Source organism: Apus apus, chromosome 1, assembly GCF_020740795.1.
Source record: "Apus apus isolate bApuApu2 chromosome 1, bApuApu2.pri.cur, whole genome shotgun sequence".
NCBI lineage: Eukaryota > Metazoa > Chordata > Aves > Apodiformes > Apodidae > Apus > Apus apus.
The window spans coordinates 99,474,237-99,495,430 of NC_067282.1; the positions used below are offsets into that span (position 1 = coordinate 99,474,237).

Sequence of the window (21,194 nt, forward strand, 5' to 3'; positions counted from 1 at the left end):
AAGGCAGTACAGAAGTTGCTCTTCCCCTTAAGTAATCACAGAATTTTTCAGTAAAGTTGCAACTTGTGTTTTGCTCATTTTGCAGCCATTTATCACAAGGAAACACCTAAGAATTAAATTTTAGGGACTTTGTTCAGAGCCATACAATAGAAGATTTGAATCCAGAGGTTTCTTCTTAAGAAGAGTTGAACATACATGCCAAGTGCCTCCCAAAATTGCCAACTACTTGCTGCCTGCTTGCTTTATGACTTCAAAGAAAGTTGCTGGTACCTGTGCAAAAGAGTGTGAACCTTATATAGGAATAGTTTCAAGAAAAAAGAGTTTTTTGTAGTCTGGTTCTTAGAAGGGAAGTACTAACATAATAGCTAGCAACCTGATCTGAAGTTGCTCTAGTCTTTTAGACTGAATTTGCCTGCAAAAAAATTTATTGTGATAGTATCTTGGGTTATCAGTTTTAGCACTTTTTCTACATGTGATATTTGTAGCTGACAGTAAATGCACATTCCCATAATCCAGCATCCCACCACCTCTTCCATCCAAATTAGGCTGAATGAAAACAACAGTTTTCATTAAGTACTGTTACTGGTACCAAAAATAAATGGTAAGAAGTAGTCTGTGATGGTACAAAGTTCAGAGCAGGTGTCCAGAAGAGTGTGGTGGGTCCTTCTGCGGGGCTGAAGTATGATGTGGGTTTTCAGAAGCCCAGGGCACCACTGCTCTCCTCAGGTCTGCAGTTCTTCTCTCTGGGAATCAAAGTCATTTATGCATTTATTCAAATGCTCATGTTGCTGCCTATTGAACTCTGACATTTCCCCCTCTGCCCGTTGTACTAGGATCACAAAAGGAACCATGGGGCTGCTGGAGCCAGTTTTGCCAGCTGAAGTTCTTCAGAAAAACATGCCACCTCGACAAAAGAGGTGTGGTCCAATTCTCACTGCATGTGCTATGAACCTGAGGAAATGTCATCAGCTTCTCTCACTGTTCTAGTTTCTCAACCTTGCATCAGCTAAGACAGGAACAAAAGACTCATAAAGAAATATGGTTATGGGAGGTGGAAGAATATATTAGTAGTAGTGACAGACACTGTTTGCATGGGACACATGCATACAGGAAGCTAACTAGGCTTTGAAGGGGTTAATGGTGCTTTGTCTTAGTTGATCCATTGTGGGTTTTGTTTTTGTTGTTTTGTTTTGGGTTTTTTTGTGTTTTGTTTTGTTTTGTTTTCTGGGATGGAAACCTTTCAAGTCTATTCCGGTATAATTGTTACTACATAATATTTCTCAGACAGTAATGTACATATGTCACTGGTACTCCCCTTAGTGCTATAAACTTTTACTTCCTGGAGTGAGAGTTTGTCAAAATGGAAGCAGTGGAAATTATGTTCACAATGTTGGAGAAACATCCTGCTAAATGACATTAATTAATTTTCACCACTTGGAGTAAAGCAACAAAGAACGTTCTTTGCAATCATTGGAGAGAGCCTTTAGCAAAATGTTTGTATGCACCTGAAAATCTAAGCAACAGAAGTGCTTTATTCAGGTTTCAAACCTGGAAATGGAGGATCAGAAAACACAACTGCCTCCTCTTTGATCATGCCTTGCATTAGATGATTTGCCCTGATGGGTGAGCTGTTATAAAGCTACTTTCCAAAAAGAAAGCCTGTAAGAGTATGTTGGTGACTAAAATACCTTATCTTATAGTTTTGCATATTTTAGGTCAAAATCAATCTCTTTCCTAACTCCCTTACTAAGCCTTAGCTATGAGAGTTAATTTACCTTGAAGAAAGCAAAGAAACTTCTGGAGAGACCAAACAAACTCCAGTCCAACATGAGCAACAGCAGATAAGAGCAGATCAGGACTGTTATATTACAACACAGACCTGGCAGGTGCAAGCCATTCCCTTGGTCCCATTTTCAAAAGGATACTAGTCCTACTTTCTTTTGGTTTGTTTAAGAGTCCATTAAAAAGTGTCTGTGTTTCTATGCTGCAGTTGAAATTCCTTTCTAAGAGGATAAATTGATTAATTAGTGTTTACATTTGAAAGATGTCCCTGTGAAAAACAATAACATGTTAGCATTTAGCTAAACAAAGATTTAGCTGTACTTCTTTCCCCCTGATCAGTTCTTTATAATGGAGATCTGTGCTTTCATTGGATATGAGCTCTTCATCTGAAATGTTTGGGCTTCTGTATCTGCAAAGGAATCAAAATTATGTATATCTTTAGGGGAAGAAAAAAAAATAAATTAGAAGTCTTACAGTTCTGGACATGTTACCCTGTCTTCTTTAGCTTTGTTGGGTGACAGATAGGTATGTGATAGCACAAATCTCTGTGAGTAACATAGGTTGTGAAAACAGCATGTGTCATACAGTGTACAGATGGGAGGTTGAACTGAAGTTGTATGCATAACCTTATTTTGGGCATTTTCTTCTCTGTCAATGCTTGGCATTGGCACTTTGGTTTGAGGAGGAAGTCTCTCACATTTCACAAAAAAAGTGGGGGCAAAAGTGATTTCATCACATGCCATCGCAGCGGCACAGGCAGCTGTCAGGGCTGGCGTCTGTATTGCTGGTGCTGGAATAACATCATTGTCATTCATTCATTCATTCATTCACTCATTCATTTGTTCTAGAAAACTGGGTGCTGGGATAGCAGCACTGGCACCACTATCCGTGAGGACCAGGCTAGAGCAGGATGGGTTGTACACATTGGTGCTTAGGACAGCTTTAACAAGAAGCTAAGAAAAGGAAAAAGCTTGTGCATAAGTGTCTGCCTGTGAGCTGTCTCTAGGCTCCTACCATGGCAGCGGAGCATGGTTCACTTGGGTGGAACTATCTATGGCCACTTGAGATGTCTTAGGGCACTTTACCTGACCTTCAGCAGCTGGTCCAGAAGGTCTGAGAACTCCCATAGATCCTGTATCATGCGTATCTGAACCATTTCAGGGTATGTGAGACATCCCCATGGGGATGGTGGATACAACACAGGGCTAGCTGCAGATCCTTGCCCATCCACAGGGACATCCATGAGACAGACAGGACGGACTGGCATCTCTAAAATTACTTTAGATGCCCCTGCTTAGGCAACAAAATGCTGCATGGGAGTCCACCCGAAGTATGATGACTCTCCTTGCCCAGCCAACTGAACCCAGCATCTCTCTGGCAGCACTGGAGGGGTGACCGCAGCAGAGGACCTGGCTTACAGACAGTGGACCACCCTTGGGACAGGTGTGGGTGGATGCATCATTCCCCCACTTCCTTGCCTTTCCTCTTCTCTCCTTCCATCCAACACTGTTGCCTTCCTCTCACCAAATTATTTGTCCCTGCTCTGCTTCCACTCCCCAGGCATTTTGTAGCAGCCTCCTGGCTTCAGGTGAAGTCCCCTATCCTCTTTTCCTTTGCTGCCCATCTCCTTACTCAGGCTTTTCACACCTCCAGGACCCCTTTCCAGTCACCCTCATGCTTCTCTCCCCTCTCTCCCCCTGCCCCAGTGCTCCCCAGATCTCACTATGCTCCCCATACCCTTCTCTGCCTGCTTTGTGCACAGACCTGCCCCAGTGCTCCCCAAAAGTGTTCTCAGGTTGCACATCTGTGTGACACAACCCAGCTGTGAGAAATAGGAGCTAAATCTCATGTGGCACAGGAGGAGCAAAGTGACGACTAGAGACAGAGGGACAGAGCAAAACTAGACCTCCATCTGTTCGTGTATCCAGTCCAAGAAGGAGGTGGTTCGGCTGTAGACGCCCGGCTTGTTCTTCTCAGCACAGCCCATGCCAAAGCTGGTGGTCCCCACCAATTTCCAGATACTCATGTCTTCACATGCTAAAGGGCCTCCACTATCTCCCTGGAGGACAAAGGATTAAAACAATTGTCAGTGCCCCAGAAAAAGAGGGAAATGTCTACTTGGGGGGTGTAAGGAGAGAGGGAGTCCAGTCATTCAAAGCCTTCTCTTTCTGCTCTGTTCTAGGTCCTGGGAAAAGCATCTGTTACCGCAAAAGTTGAAGATTTCTTAAAGACACGTGTTAGATTGTATTTTGCTTTCCCCAGTAAGCAACACAGTACAACAGAAGCAACATTGAAGCCTGCTGTTACACAACATTTAGGTGCTGAAGACTGCACCTGTCCTGCAGGCAGCGCATCACTAATCTGCAGTCTCCAAGCCATGGTGTATCTCAGCTGCTGCTTTCAAAAGGCTCATGGCTACTGAGCTGAGCAGAACCCAGCATTGCAACAGCAAGCTTGTACCCCACCTTCTTCACTGCCTGCTCCTGCCTGCAGTCTGACACTCTGCTTTTCTACCCTTCCATGACAGTGTGCTAAGCAAATTCAACTTCACGAACTCACACCTAAATACTGCAAACTCTCAATTTATTTTCCTGGGGCACTTTCCTGCCCTATGAGCACCCAAGCCAGCACAAGAACAGAGAAAAAAAAAAAAAAAAAAAAAAAAAGGAAGTTGGCAAGGAGGGCTCATTTTTGTCACTTGAAGCCATACGCTGAGCATGCTACCCTCCCAGGCACAGTGACATGCTTGTGCCAGGTACCGTACTGGGAGGATTGTGCAATCAGGTGCTTAAATGAAGATCTGTGCACCTAATGCCTTTGCTTTGTCTTGTAACGTGTAATTGGAACTGAGCTACTCTAGAAACCTGAAGTTCCTCCCCTGCCCTTGCTCTTCATCCAAGACTAATTGGGTTAGTCCACATTAGGGTGTATGTGGATGACCCTGGCACAAGGCTGGCACTGTCATGACTCTGACAATTATTTTGAATCATCACCACACTGTGGTGTGAAGGATCCTCTGATCCATTTTTCCCATTAATCCCTCTCCCCCCAGAGTAATTGACAATCTTCTCAGCTACTCAAACACCTCTCTCTTTCTTCCTTCCCCCTGCCTCACTCTTTCCAAAATCACATGCTTCTGCTTCTCTCTTGATACATGCTTTGGCTACTTTAGACTACTGGGTTTCTGCACGGTGCAGGTCTTACTTGCAGGTGCTACTCAGAGTGCAGGGCAGTTCAGTGCAGTGCAGAGGCCACAGCCCGGGCAAAGGAAGGATGGCACCATGCTGTAGCACATACAATAAATTTTGAAAAGCCTTAAGTAAATTTGGCTTCAGAAGTAACAGATAGAGTCCACAGAAGAAATACAAGAAGGGGATTGTAGCGTGTGAATGCATGCACAGTTGGGGATCGATGTTCATAGTAAACGGCACAAACCCAAATGTTTGCCCAAGAAAAGCCTGGGAGTGCCTTCTGATAACTTATCACTCATGTTTTTCCATTGCTGCTGTTAATGAGCACAGTTGCAGTTTGGAAACTTCCATACCTGGCAGGTGTCTACCCCTCCCTTTAGGAAACCAGCACAAAGCATTGAAGAAGTTATGATCCCCCCGTAGACATCCCTGTGATTGCAAATTGCATTAGAAATCAGAGGAACACCTGCATAATTCATGGTGTCAGATGTATCACCTGTTAAAAAAGAAAGAAGAAAAAAAAGAGAGAGAAAACCTCTCTATCTTTGAAACTAATCTATAATTATAGACAGAAAATGGTTTAGTATATGAAGAAGTGGCAAGCAAGGGTGAAAGAAATATGGTTAAAATTACAACATACAAGTGAGGCAACAAGATGTCTCATCGCTTAGGGAATCTAATAACTAGCATCTGTATAAAACTGTAGATTATCATAGTGTATAATATAAGGCTGTACATTATATATTTCTACTTCAAACTAGACAATAAATGACAGTAAGGAACTGAAAAGCTAGTTGGACACTGTCTTCAATACTAGTGCCAAAATTCATTTCGAATTGATCCCCTGTTCTGTTCGTCAACAAATCACCTGCAAATATCTTATTTCTTTTATAAATATTTATTTTACTTTATTCAGAGCCTGAATGAATCATTTCTACAAGTGGGAGTATTTGCACACCATCTATTGCAAATTTATAGCTGACTTTTTATGTGGTAAACCTTGCTTTCATTTTTTTCCCTACCTATCACTATTATCTGTAGTTCAGGTAACATACTGTTCGTTTTCTCTGAACAAAGGGAACACATTGCATGAGACAAATGAAGAATGATCAAAAACAATGACCTGAGAATTTAAGCATTTTTACGTGGAAGTAATTTACTATGTCATATTGACTAACGTGACCTGTGAGTCATGGTAAAAAAAATAATAATTTTTAAAAAAGTTTCCTTTTTCTTGGTGACATTATTCACAGATCAAATTTTTACATCATCCAACCTGCCTGAAAAAGCATACATGCTTCCTCTGAAAAAATGCCGGGTGGTTAATTGTAGCATTCATACTATGTTTTTTATGCTTGAAGTTATAAAGGACACAGCCTGTTTGACTGAGACTGAACACTCTGAATGGTGTTGCTGTCTACATGTAATTTTCAACCTTTTTAGAGAGTATGGACATCCATTCCTTGTGATAAGGGTTTGTACAGCACTTTTCATAGAATCACAGAATGCCAGTTTGGAAGGGACCTCAAGGATCATCTGGTCCAACCTTTACAGGTAATACTATATGGGATGGCTCAGCACCCTGTCAAGCTGAGACTTAAAACTGTCTGGTGTGGGGGAATCTACCACTTCCCTCGGGAGAGGGGAACTTCCTTACAGCTGCAGGTGTATTTCTTTATTGGGACCTCCTCACCAGTGCTAGTAACACTATGCCACTTCCCTACGGAGACAATCCCAATGTTTGATTGTCCTCATGGTGAAAAATTTACCTCTTGTGCCCAATTGGAATTTCCCGAGGAACAACTTGTGCCCATTGCTCCTTGTTTTTCCCATGTGATTCCTTGCCTCCTTTGACCCCATGCAGCTCAGCATGAGCATAAATTTTAGGAATATTTCTCTTTTTCCACATACTCCAGAAAATTTTATGTTGAATAGTGCTCCAAATAAATCCTATATTTTACTATATGTGAGATGTTTTCATGCCGTATAATCAATAGCAGACAATTTAAAATACCTCCTTCCACAGTTGCTCCCCATCCTGATACCCAACACATTTTCCCTTCTGGGAACTGTTCACCAAAATTAGGCAGACAAATTGGCTCTATGTGACCTATTTAAACAAAAACAAAAGAAGAAAAAAAAAAGAAAAGAAAAGAAAGAGAAACAAGAGATAATTGCTTTGAAAATTTAGCAAAAATTCATATGCCTCAGTAAAACTTGAGGATTTAGCTTTTTGGGAAGTTCTTACAAAACCCACCCACTCCACATGTAAAATATCCTGGCAGTTCTGCAGGTCTCTTGTCTTATGGCCAACGTTTGAAACAATGCCTATGTCATGCCTAATTAGTTTCCAGCGTGATGCAACAGAAGGAGGTGTTGGCGGGTCAATATATTGAAGAATGAGCAAACAAGAAATGCACCATGTAGGCAGCTGATGGGAAGACTGAAGCCCCCGTGGCACGCCTGGGCACAGAAATGGTCTTGGCTAACCACAGCACAACTGCATGGCACCTCCTAACAAGTTTTGGGCATCAGTATGTGCAAAGAACAGTATGTGCACATCTCTGTGCTCTCCTGAAAGGGCAACAAGATTTTTCGCCTGCTCTTTGCTTCCCACCCACCTGCTCACAGTTTCAGGACCTCCCTGTTGTGGGGTGCTGAATGCAGTGCAATATAAGGAGTGTTTGATGCTTGTGGGGACAAGCTACAGTGTGTCAAGATGAGCTGGCACTGATCAAAGAGAGGGGAGACACAAAGCATTACTGAGCAGTTCCTGGCGGTTCAGTTCTCAACCCTGCGATGATCCCACCTCAAAGCATCAAGCCCCCTGCGTGGAGCCTCCAGGCTCCCTGGGGCACAGCATGTATGTAGCTCAGATGTGGAGCCATTACTGCTCTTGGCAGCCTCCCAAACTTACTCCCAAGCAAAAGAAAACAGCACTAGCTGAGATAGAAAACAGAACAAAATCAAGCTTAATTTAATTCAAAGTGAAAATTTGAAGTAATTCAAGAGAATTGATTTAGGAGCTGACAATCTAGATGTGTCAGAGAGACCAAACTCCCCTTTGCAGAGAGCCCATAGTGATTAGGAGGTAGTGGCAGGTGATCATTTAAATTAATGCAATATTATTCTCCATTATTTCAATTCATGAGCTGTGTTAGCTGTAGGCAGCATCCTGCTGAGAAAATAAAAATAGTTTTAATGTAAAAGCATCATTATATTTGAATTGCCTGTTCTTCTCTTTGAAATTTAAGCTTGATTTTCAGTTTTGAACACTGCTGGATCTCTCTGTACTCACGGAAAGGACATGATAAAAATCTCTGTTACCTCCAAGTAAAATGAGGTGGGGCATTTATTTTAGATAGGAAAAATATTTAGAAATAATAAAATTGTTTGCCTAGTATTAAATGCCTCCAGGAATCCAATACCAAAATGGACTGGGAACCTTTTGTAGAGCCCTGTGACCATACTGTAGCTCTCTGTGCCTGGATATTGAGTACAGAGAAGATACTGATACTGGCCACTGAGGCTAAGGGGTTTCTGCTGGTGTAGCTTAAACAGGGATCACTGATTTGCCAGCACAGCAGCAGGCTGACTACAACTGCTCTGCACATCTCTCATTGCTTTTAGAGGCAGTGGGAATTCACTTGACTGTCCTAAGTCAGGCATAGGATGCCAACAGAAATTTCCCGATCTGTACTAGAAAAGATCCTTCTGGCTTTTGGCTAGAAAGGCAAAAAAGTCAAGTGAAATCTAACAGAAAAAAATTACCATTGAGAGCAAGTGGTGCTGCCAGTTTCATCAGTGCTATATCATTTCCCATTGTTTTGGGTTTATAATTTCGATGGTATATAATTTTTTCCACTGAATATGGATGAACCTGGGTGTCTTGCTGAGTCACAAAACCAACCTGCACACTCCATGAGCTCGGCAAGTACAGGCTGAAACAAAGAGGTAGAAAAGAATAAAACACTTGCATGAAAACCCTCAAGTTTTCCAGTTGTCTCCTGAGCTTATGAACCACATAAAACTCTATAGGGAAACAGCTACAGTCTGCTCTACTTGCTTACCCATCTATTAATATTGGCTATGTTTTGCATGTAATTTCAAAAAATACAGAAAGGGTGACTAATCTTAGTAACACACTGGGTCACTGGTATAATATTTGTACAAATACATGAGAGCTTTGCATTGGTCTACCTTGAAGAAGCTGTCATGCCACAGCAGTCGATGCTGCTCCGTGGCATGCCTGTAGCCAGCCATCTGGCTAGCCCACTGGTATTTGTGGCAAGGACTTTTCAAGGGAGAGGCTTTTCTTCTGGAAGGCACTTCTGCTCCCAGTTCATGAGCAACCACGTCTCAGCTTCCAGCACTCAAGCAGCTCCTCTTCTCTTGGCTTCACCCCTCCGGGCTAGTAGTGAGTTAGTGGCAGTGCTGGGAAATGACTCCAGGGATATGGGTTGAATTGCCAGCTCCCACCCCTGGTCAGGCTTTGTACACACCACAACCAGCTGGGTTGTGCAGGACAGAGCTAAGGACAAAAGCCCTAACAAACAAGCTCAATTCCAAAGTAATTATTTTTACGGCAACACAGGTTTCTAAATAGGATCTAAAAGGGGGATTTGTCTGTCCCAACTCTTCACTCCATTGGGTATAAAAGCAGCCTCTAGGACTTACTCAGAAGCAGGCATCCGTGCTGTGGGCACCTAAAATTTGTCAAACAGATCCCATTTTTCTGTCTAAATGTCTTCCGTGAAAGTTCCCTGGAGTTTGTAAAAGTAATTGCACAATTGGCAACAAAAACGAATAAATAAAGTAGAGCGCAAAACCGGACAACTCATTGTAAATAAGAGAAAGGCCTATGTTTACAATTACACAAAGATGAGTCTAAATCACTGTTTAGCATCTATTTATAACTCAAATAGTATTTCAAACAGCACAAAAAAGAGCAGTGAGTATGTGCTAAAGGGCACTAAGCACAGTACAATTCACTAACAATCACTGATTGATCCTGTCCACTTGAAAAGGATCCTGTAATTTATTTTGAAGCTCCAGAATACCAGAGGAGCCAAGTACAAAATCCTCCTGAGATGTCAACTCACATGAAATGTACAGAAATACTAAGATAACTAAAACATAGCATTTAAATGTTGTTTTAAACTGATTTCCAAGGAAGCTGGGAGTGCCCAGAGTATCTGAAAACTGGGTGCCCTCATTTGGACCACTTCTTGGGAAGATATTTTTTTCAATAAAGACTTCCACTGGTGCAAGAAGAGAAAGAGATGGTCTAAATGTTACAGAGCAAGCCCATGAAATAAGGATAACCCAATCCATCCTGCAGTTTACTTTCAAGAGAAAACACTGTACCTTAGCCCTCCTGTGAGGTGGCCCCACGCACAGGTCAGTGGGAGGACATCCCGAGCAAGAGGATTTAGGAACTTACTCATACACACAGTGGGCAGCTGTGATGATCCAGCGTGGGGTGATGACAGACCCTCCACAGAGGTGGTGCCCGTGGAACTGAAGGCTGACCTGCCAGGGCCACTGCTGGGGGGAGGACGGGTTGCCCCCCACAATCCGTGGCCTGTAGCTGGCTCGTGTCCCGCACACTGACAGAAAGCAAGGGTACAGTCAGCGGGGGAAATGCAGGCATGGCTTTTGTCACCTTGAGCCCCTCTACTCCCAGCCTTGCAGCAGGACTCTGCAGCAGGACTGTCCCCATCCCCACAGCCCACATCTCTGGCTGTGGCTGCCCCCAGAAGTTTTTCCTCCTCCCTCTTGTCTCTGGAGCATCATGCCTGGCAGCTGGTATATGGGGGCTGTGGGACACATCTCCTCCCCTACAGAAGTAACGAGCAGCTGAGCTGCAAAACCCACTGCTCTCCTCTCCTTAACTGCACAGCATCCCAGAGGCCTACATAAGCTTGCTGAAGCATCTCCTCTCCCCTGGTCATTATTTTGCTGTTGGTTTTTTTGTGTTCTGTGTTTGTTTTTTTTTACTTTTCATATCCTGATCTGAAAACTAGATGACATGGAGAGGTGTGGGTTGAAAGTTCCAATCTTAAGACAGAATTTCCCTTTCCCCCACCAAGATGACAAAGAATTGGAATTATGGCCTTGGTCCACAGACTCAACTCACAATCCTTAAACTTTTACTTTCTACTGTCATTCTCACTGAAACACTACTGCTACCTGATTCTCCCAATCTGCCTTCCCAGCCTGGCGTTTTCTGAAATTATTTTAAAATAAACAATATAGATTTTCTTTGGTGTGATAAACATAGTATAGTATGCCCCAAGTACACAATTCCTCCCAACTTTTGCCATACAGTGAATGAGGAAGGACAGTTTCTGATCTTATTTTCACTTTTCCTGATTCTTACCCAAACATTTTAAGATAATCACATTGCCAGAAGCGCATTCCTCTCTAAGACAAAAAGACAGTGCAGTGTTAGTCTCAATTGACAAATTTTGGGGTGTTTTCAATATTGTTTCATCTTCCTGTACATCTATGTGCACATAAATATAAGTAACTCATATATTGAAAGAGATAGAAATTAGTGTACTTGTACAATCTACTTAGGGCAGTTAGCAAAATACCTTAAGGGGTATTTAGCTGAAACACTTAAGGTAACAACTTAGGCACCCCCAGGAGGCTGCAGACCATATGCTGAAGAGTGGTTCACTCTTCCACAAGGGGACACTCATCAGCAATTTTCAACATGATCTGTAGTCTCACTGGATCCATAGCTTGCTTCTCAGTGAAAGGTAATTAAGTAAAACAAACAACTGTCAGGAGGATGAAATGGAACATAAAGGGTTCATAAGCCCATTGGGAAATACCTAGGGATTTGTAAACTGAAGCACACTGCTCTACAACGGGAAAAGATAAGTACCTGGTGTCTATCTATTTGCAGAAAAAAAAGGGATCATGGGACACATAGGCTTTTTAAATAGCTCTTTTTAAAGTCTTTGATGATTTTAATGGGCGTTGGATGGGGCTCTTTATGACAGCAGAATACTTGGTCTATGATGCATAACAACACCAACCACTTATGAAGTACAATATGATTGAAAAAATAGGCAACAATTTCAAACAATTAGTAATTCCCCTTCTATTGATTGCTCTCTCTCTCTGTCATGATGAGCAAGCTGAGGCATACCTGAGGTTTGTTGCATTGTGCAGGGATGTCACTTGATCAGCTGATAACCAGTGGCTGAGGGATACAAAATGTCTTTGAAACTGTTTTTCTACTGCAGCCACAGGCAGGTAACCTGAACTCACATAACTGGAAATAAACCATAAACACAGCTTCCTCAGACAGCATTTCAGTAATCTTTTTAAATAATTCAGTGGTTCTGCTAACGAAAACCCAGTGTAGCAACCACAATAATCAGATTCTGACACTTGATAAAGTAATCCTATCCTCCCCAAGAAACACTTCTTATGTGTGCGTATTTTTTGTAGCAATCATGTAGAAGTCACACATGCTGAGAGGTTTTTAACTGGCAGATAAATTAAATTTTAACTCTAATGCTGCACTTAAGCTTTTATAGTAACTGTTTGGGAAATTTCCTAAAGCACGAGCAAGCTCAGTTCATTGTCTCCTTTTTCTAAAGTTAGTTTTTGCAGTAGGGAGGATCAGTAATTTGTATTTTTTTCTTGTCTTTTGTGTTGAACAATTTAGATGCATTTTATCCTAAAGGTAACAACCATTTATTCAAATAAGTTTTATACTGCTAACTATAATATGCAGAAATGAGAATTACACTATGGAAAGAAATTACAGAGCATCATTCAAATCACAACTTCAAATTCTTTCTCACGTGTGTGAAAGTTTGTGAAAGAAATGGCTCATTTTTAGGAGCAGAACCCATCTAGGAAGAGCTGCCTCACCAGGTTCCCCTCTAATTGTGATGTCGACCTTAATTCCTAACAGATGTAGTAGCATTAATTGTATACACAATTTCCCTACTGAGGAAGTAAAAGAAATGGAAAATGCTTGTATGTTTTCAGTGCCTTTCAGACAGGCTGTAAGCCACTAGAGAGGCAAGGGGCATCTGCACCCCATAGGGAAGTTTCAACTGGACATTTGTATTTAGCCATCACCCAGGATTTATATCAGTAATAAATGGTAATTGCAGTGCACAAGTCCTCAGGACAGTTCCTGCATCATCCCAAATCTCCTCAACCATGTCATTCACAAAGGCAGATTTTTCTCTTAAGGCACAAAAGAATACAAGGTTTCATTAGAAAGATTGGAAACCTCACAGTTTGTTTGAAATGCCAAATAAAGTTTCCTTCATTTTGTGCTCATACCTGGAGAAACCCAGATGTTTGCAGGTCGTATTTCCATACTCTGCTTTCCAGTCATCAGAGCAGACTGTTCGCCAGGATCCAGAAGTGAACACTTGCAGCACCGCTTTCTTGCCACTCAACCTGACTTTGAGAGTCAGAGGAAGAAAAGCCTGAGTCAGTTGTAAAGAAGAACCACTGGGTATACAACACATACACAACCATGTCATGCACCACTGTGGCATCCCTTGGACCAGTCAGTTTTTCCTATTTGTCTTTTTCATCATTCGGATCCTTTGACAGAATTTTTCTGTAATTTTTTCCCTCCTTTAAGGAAGGGAACCAAGGCACCTGAGCTGTAACAGCCAGGAGAAAAACATCCCTGCTCATGGGAATGTACAGGGGATGCTAGCTCTCATATGAATGGAGAAGGCTGCTTTGCCCTCCCATGAGCTACCCAAGCCTTGCTGATTGCAGTGAGTTGGAGCTGCAGATGCTTGGCACAGAGGAAACCTACGATCAAGATAAGCAGTGAAAGGTGGTTGGCACCTCCTGTACTGTACAGCACAGAGAGGTGGATGCACTTGCACCCAGCTGCCCCTGGGCTCCTGTAGATTTTCCTACCTGCTTCCCTCTGCTGAAATGGGGCTGGCACCCCTGGCAGGTAAAGGATGGGGAGAGGAGAGATGAGCAGGTTGGGAGCTCGGCTCCCAAGGACTCCCTCCCCGTGCCATCCTGGCTCTGTTCAGCATGGTCCATCCCCACAGAATGCTCTACACACTGGCCCAGCTGCAGGGCAGCTGGCACTGCTGCAAGCTATGCTGCTTCTGGACAAGAGACTGATGAGTTAATACTGCAGGAGGCCCAGGCACAGAGCCATCCCCTATGCTCCCTTCATCCTGCATGCTGCCATGTGCTCCTCACCCCTGCACCCTGCAAGCAGAGCCTCTGCTGGACTGCAGAGCCCCAGGTGAGCAGGAGGCACCTGGACCTGGGAGAGGGCATGTCTACATGGTCTTCCCAAGGAAAAGGGAGGCAACACACATGGTTACTGCTGAGTGGGTTCCCTGCAGATGCCCATGGGCCAGTGTTATGGCATTACAAAGCCAGACAAGAAAACCAGACATGTTGTCTGTAGGCTCCACAGAGGCCTGAAGCCTCCCTGAGGAAAACATGCCAAAGGCTGAAAGCATTGTGAGGGATTAGCTGTGGCTAAAAGCTCATGGTTTTTGTTAGTCCTGATATTGCACCAATGGAAAGTTGTGCTGCCTCCTTACCTGAGAGAAACAGAGAGAAACTCAGACACAAGGGCATACACTTCATACATGAAGCAGCAAGCTCCTCAGTACTCAGTGCACAAAAGCAGTGCTGAGCTCTCCCATTCTCACATCCTTTAAGATAATAACAGTGTTCTGCAATCTTCAAAACTGGCACAGTGCAACTGTGTGCCAGTTTGTACAGAGAATGCTGTATGTATACACCCTAATGCAGTGATGGTACCTCTTGCAGGCAAAGGAAACACTATCATTCAAAAAGCATCTAGGATTCTAATGGAGAAATATGCCCCATATGGCAGTTGTGATATCCAGAAGTCATCACATTTATTTTAAAAGCAGTTTGATTTCTCACAAACTGTAAATAAATACCTCTGAGACATTGTTTCTCTGAAGTGGTGATTTATATGAACCATCTTATCTCACCCAAACTCTTTAGAACATGCATTTCTTGACAATGTGCCAGATGCTACAGGAGGAGGTAGGAGGGATTTATAATCAAATCTAAATTACCACATCCGTACTCATCCTCCCCTTCTTTACAGTTGAAGACACCATTGCACCTGGCAGATTTCTGGATACATTTAAAGGATGACCGGCAGCGAAACTTCCCAATGCAGTTGTATTGGACTAACAAGAATGAAAGAAAACAGGGTGATGAATACACACTTGGAATTTAACATTTCTGACAGGAAGGAAAAGACAACTCCTGTACTCTAGGAACTTTTGAAATGCCACCTGGAGGTTGTTACATGGTGCTGCTAAACTCATCCATTAGTGATGACTTGTAGGACGAGCTGGCCTTGCTGTCTGTGCTGGCTCCTTCCCAGCTCCCTCTACCCAGTTTATGTTTCACTCCAGGGCAAGTTTCTGTCTGGTGCCCCATCCCCTCAACAGCAAAGAGCTTTTGCAGGTGTGAAGGCACTGCTCTAGCACCAGCATATTTGGCACCTAGACCTAGGCAGGTCACACTTTCTGGTCACAAGTAGACTCATTATGCATCTTCTTTTCCTTTTTAGAAGTTGTGATAGGGGAAAGTTCTTGGACTCTTTGGAAACAAACTTAGAGAAGTGAATTACAGGACAAAAATATGGTGTGTGCTATCTGAAGCTTTTCCCATTTTCCAAACTCTCAGCTCACCACCTGGGAGGAACGGGTAAAGTTTTTCTAGAGAAAGGTTTCCTGAAGCTGAGGGTTCTGAAGTGCTGTAAATATTACACCAATCCTCTCATGGGTGCCAGATGTATTTTATCTCTACATGTAAATAAAATTTAAAGCCATCACATCAACAAGATTTTTTACTTCAGCAAACAAGCCACAGTAGCAGTTTAATTCCATTCTAAGTAAAAGGCTCATGAAAAATTGAGCATGTGAATGGTTAAGCGAGAACTTAATGAATAACTAATTGTACTCACCACCCAGGCCAATGGCAACTGCTAGGATTACTGCAAGGAATAAGCCACAAATATATGGAAAGTATTTCAGGGAGACAAAAGCATGGCACATCGAAGGTGGCTCAATATCTCCTAGAAATCAAACAGAGAGAGCCGCTTCTGTGAAGTTACATCAACTTCAGTTTGCAACAAAAAAGATTTATCTAACATTAAACTAGATGGCAGTAGTAACCCCTGCAAACACTGTGAGCTGACCTGACCAGAAGGGGTTCAGAGCTGAGGGGCTCAGGGGCTGAGAAGACTTCAACTGCTTTGGGGCTGGCTGGTGCTTTCGGACACCCCTTCAGCATTCACCTGGTGAGGAGTCTGAATCATGTCCTTACAGAGCACCTGGTTGGGCCTCAGCACAATCTAGAATATAAACACTAAATTTCTTTTTTTCATGGCTACATCACACTGCAAGCTTTAGCAGTATATGAGCACCCCTCCTGAAAATAGGAGTCCTGAAACAAAAATCAAATTCAGGTCAATCTGGTTTTGTAATCAAACATGAGATCAGGGTACAGATATACTCTCTGAAGACTTCAGAAAGCTCAAGGGGACTAATAAATTCTTTCAGTGGAAGCAGCAAAGTACAAATTAGTTTGAGTCTCCTCCATATGACCATACTCTCTCTGATGCCTCCTTACTCTCACCAGCATCAAGGCCAGGTGGAAGCTGTTCTGAACACTGTGTCTGGGGCAATGGAAATCCTGGAACGAGGATGAGGATGGAAGCCACATAGCTCTTCCTCATGCACCAAGGAGCTAAATCACATACAAAATGCATTCCTCTGGACTTGGGGAAACACAGGCATGGAAACAAGTAGGAGGAGCCAAAAGATTCAAAAAGGAGCAGGGATTTTGGAAAAAGACAGGATGAGCAAGTAAATAGGTGTCTAAGACAAGAAGGGAACTCACTGGTCCTTTTGGACTTGGAAGCATGGTTAGCTGAAAATGATAGAAAGCTAAATTTGCAAAAAAACAGGACCCCCAAACTTGTCTTGAAAAACGTGGGGAAAGCTGATCTGTTCAAATTGTTGCTGTAAAGATGAGAACTGAACAATGACTAAAGGATGAGTTTTGAGTTTGCAAGGAAAAAAGATACATCTAAGGCTTAAATATATATCAGTAGCAACTGCTGAATACATTTCATGAGCTGGACCAGTTCTGCTCTCCAGCCACTTCCACAGCAGAACTCACCTGGATGGTATTGTCCGTCTGGAAGACAACAACAGATTCCACTGAAAATAATGAATGGTTCACTTGTTTCAAATGTATTTGGTATATAAAGGCCAAAGCAGGGGAAAATAGTATATACAGCTCTGTCCTGGGTACACACAGGAACTGGCAGAACCTTCTCTTCAATTTCAATTAATGCAGCTCTTCATCCCCTCATTCTTCAAGCTTTGAATTACAGATTGGCAGACACAATCAGTCAAGGGCGAGTAGTGTCTCTCATCGCTTATAGACTCACAAGTCAGTCCCAGCCAAAAGAGACTCTTTCAGAAGCAGCTGAATAACTGGTTTTGGTAATAGAATTGGTGTCTGGTATGCCAAAAAATCTTAGACAGTGGTAGTAGCTAATGGACTAGAAAAATTAAATTGCTCTATATTCATCCTTGATGTTCAGCCTGCCTCTGTTGAAGTTATTTTTGCCATGAAACCTATGGGAAGTAGCAAACACACATGGTATTCCTCCAAGGCTGCTCTATTGTATATTCAGGTTTTTAATGGACAAATTTTCAGGTTTGTAAAATTTCAAATAAGCCATTCAAAAACAGGTCTGAAAAGTATGGACAAATAATTGCTAGGTGGCTGAAGTGTGTGAATCATCTATCTGTGAAAAATGCTTGTCTATGCAAGCTGACATAAGATGTTATCACCTGTTAATGTGCTGGCAAATCTCACAGCTGGGGGAGTGAGGTTGTGTTTTTTCATCCTCTAATGGATTGCTTTCTCTGACTGAGTGGGTAAGCATAGTTTTGCAAGGCTAAAGACCTACATTAGCCATTTGGTTTGCAAAGGTCAAAAAGCTGTGCAGTATCCCTACCAGATCCATCTGCGCTGGGATCCACTTTTGCTTGTGGTATGAAGAAGAATCTTTTGAAGGAAAACTGAATTTCTGGTACTGGTGATATATCCTCTGTAATAGTGATGATTTCAAGACTTCCAGTAGTGGAATTTGTCTCTTGTACCTGACTCAACTGGAGAGGGGGAAAATAAAAAAAGAAGTTGATGACTTTGTAAAATCATATCATTAGAATGATAGAATCATGGAGCAGTTTGGATTGTAAAAGGCCTCTAAAGCTCATCTAGTCCAAAACCCCCCCGCAATGAATTGGGACATTTTCAACTAGATCATGTTGCTCAGAGCCCAGTCCAACCTGACCTTGAGCATTTCCAGGGATGGGGCATCTACCACCTCCCTGGGCAACTTGTTCCAGCATTTCACCACCCTCATTGTAAAACATGTCTTCCTTATATCTAGTCCAAATCTACCCTATTTTAGTTTAAAAAACCCTGTTCTACTGCAACAAGCCCTGCTAAAAAGTCTCTCTTCTTATATACCCCCTCTAAATACTGGAAGGCTGCTATGAGGTCTCCCTGGAGCCTTCTCTTCTCCAGGCTTCACAACCCCAACTCTTCAGCCCGTCTTCATAGCAGAGGTGCTCCAGCCCTCAGATCAGATTTGAGTCCCTCCTCTGGACCTGCTCCAACAGCTCCATGTCCTTGTGTTGGCAGCTCCAGAGCTGGACGCAGTATATTAAGCTATGTATTTAATGTTAATGAAAGGAGGTATTATAATTAATTTACCAGCAAAATACTGAAGTTAATTTTTGTTCAAATATGTCTAAGCACCATAGCTACTTTAAATAACCCACACTGGCCCCTGCTCTTTAACTGCAATACAACAGAAAGACTAAAAAGGGTATGACACCTGCACAGCACCTGGCAAAATCCACGTGCAGGAGCATACTGAATTTTACTTCATAAAACCTTTAATCACTTTCCACACAGTGAAAAAAAAATTAAAATGGGTTACACTAGAATTCAGGATAAATAGATTTGAAATGCTAATTTCTGACAATGGTGTCAAGTAGGTCCAGGTTTGATAAAGAAAAAGTAAGTGTTTGCAGAGTCCGTCCCAGAAAACTGTTACAATGACACATTTTAGGCAAAGAATATGTGTTTTGTCTGTGACACTACATCTTTAAGTCACCTGGAATATTTTTTCACCTTTCAGCAAACAGTTGCAATATGTTTTCTACTTTTTCATTTCATAAAATTTCATGTACACTCCAATGAATATAAATTAAATTTTATATAGAATCTGATAGCTTTAAGGCAGAGCAAAAAACCAGCTTGTTGTTGTCCATCAGGAAACAAAACAGCATTGTGAAGTATACTAAACACAACAGCTAAACACTGTCGTGTTGTTTATGTAGAGGATATTGCATGCTCCTGAAGATTCACTCACCTCTTCCTGAGAAGCCATAGTTAAAAGCAAAACTGTTTTCTTTCTTCATTATCAAAAGAAACCAAAAGGAAACTCTGAGGTTGCTAAGCCGTGTGCTCTGGAAACGTTTTCACCCAGCCGACCGCTGCTGCCCGTTCATTCATCTGCTGTTGCACAGGGCATTACAGCAGCAGCCTGTGTAATTCAACCTGGTGAGGGGTATCAGATAGCCCTGGATGGCATGGCTATGGAAAGGGGAAGATAAAAATTCAGCACACTTTTTTAATTAGCCTAAGAGCATCAGGTAATATTTTAGTATTTGCAAGCCTCTCTGTAACCCCTCAGCAAAGGAGCAGCGCACACTGCACGGTCCTGCGCTTGCTCGTCTTTTATCGAAAGTCGTGCAGCTGAGAAGTCTGCTGAGAGCTGTGGGTGGCAGAAGCCCTGGATGCTTTGTCTTTTCTGCACACCGGGCCCATAAGGTCACCTTACTCTTCTTTCTCTTGGTTTAGCCTTTGCTATGTGCTTGCAGCAAAGAGCACACTTAAAGAGTGTTTTTTGAAAGAGACCCATGCTTTAGTTATGGATAACATCTGTAATTAAATATTGCACAATATTATGCAAGTGGTTTGCAAGAAGTATCTCACTCATTTGGACTCTGGGATTTAGAAAATTAAAATGTAAGCTCATCTTCATCAAATGTTCAAGAAACATAATAATTTGGCTTGTTTTGTTGTATTTTTTTCTACTAAGAAGAGAGACTGATGACAGGAGAGATGAAGCAAAAAAGCCACAGCAGTGTAAGTGAAACAAGGCACCTGAGAGGCCAAGAAATTAAGTTTTTTCCATGATAAAACCCATGTGCCTGGAACACGGCTGCAATGAGGGAAGCTGTTCAGACCTTTTGCTGTGCACAATGGAGATTGGAAATTCCAAAGGAGAGGATGACACATCACAATCTTTTTAACTGTTCACATCTTCTAAGCCATGACATCAAGACTTCTGCCATATTTTCAGCAGCCTTCCCTGGAAATGGGAAACACAGGGGGACATAAGCAGAAAAAAAAACACACAAAAAAACCAAACCAACAGACAAGGAGGTATAAATAAAGTTACACTTCTTGAGTTCCTCATGGTGCTCTGATGCTCTCCCCACTGGACTTCACAGACAAACAGTTGGAGAAGCAACCCAAACTGGCCAGGTATCCCAGGGGAACTCAGAAGGTGAGGGCTCATTTCATGAGACCAGCAGCTCCAATGGCCCTTTTGATCCATGCGGTGAGATGTCCTGTCCTCCCCAGGGAGCTGTGGTGCCTTCAGTGAGGACAATCCAGGCCAGAGAAAATTGTCTCCAACCATTTCACCTACTCTGGCCATGCTGGAAACCCTGGAGACAAGCCAGCGCAGCTCTGCAAAGGCTCCCATGGTGGGATTGGAACCACCAGGATGGACAGGCTTCTCCCTGCTGCCTTCCAAAGCTGCTCCAAGCCCAGCCTCAGGGCATGATGGCTAGAAGAGACATTGGGTTTGACTTTGCACAGTTGGCCGGCTCATCTTCTTTGACTAAGAAGCCCAAAGCACGAGCCATGTAAGATAGGGATGGAAGGACATGAAAATCAAGCCCAAAAGGAAAGAATTTGTCCTGTAGACTAACTTCTTACATTCTCAGGACATCCCTAGTTGCCTCCCCCACACTGCAGTAGCAACTCAGGTGAATTTCTAGGCTTTCAGAAGACATTTTAAAATGATAGGCTAAAAGA

At 42.6% G+C, this 21,194-nt stretch overlaps 1 protein-coding gene across 1 annotated transcript; it reads right to left on the bottom strand.

The window, feature by feature from the left end:
* Positions 1–722: 722 nt before the first annotated feature.
* On the bottom strand, positions 723–19,473 carry TMPRSS3 (transmembrane serine protease 3). Its single transcript, XM_051614613.1, has 13 exons — positions 19,456–19,473; positions 18,028–18,181; positions 15,958–16,068; positions 15,056–15,172; positions 13,293–13,416; positions 12,136–12,261; positions 11,356–11,399; positions 10,417–10,582; positions 8,745–8,914; positions 6,988–7,083; positions 5,327–5,469; positions 3,689–3,841; positions 723–743 (listed from the first exon to the last, which is right to left on the bottom strand). The coding sequence occupies exons 1-13, from the start codon at positions 19,471–19,473 to the stop codon at positions 723–725; spliced, it is 1,443 nt and encodes a 480-aa protein (XP_051470573.1).
* Positions 19,474–21,194: the final 1,721 nt, after the last annotated feature.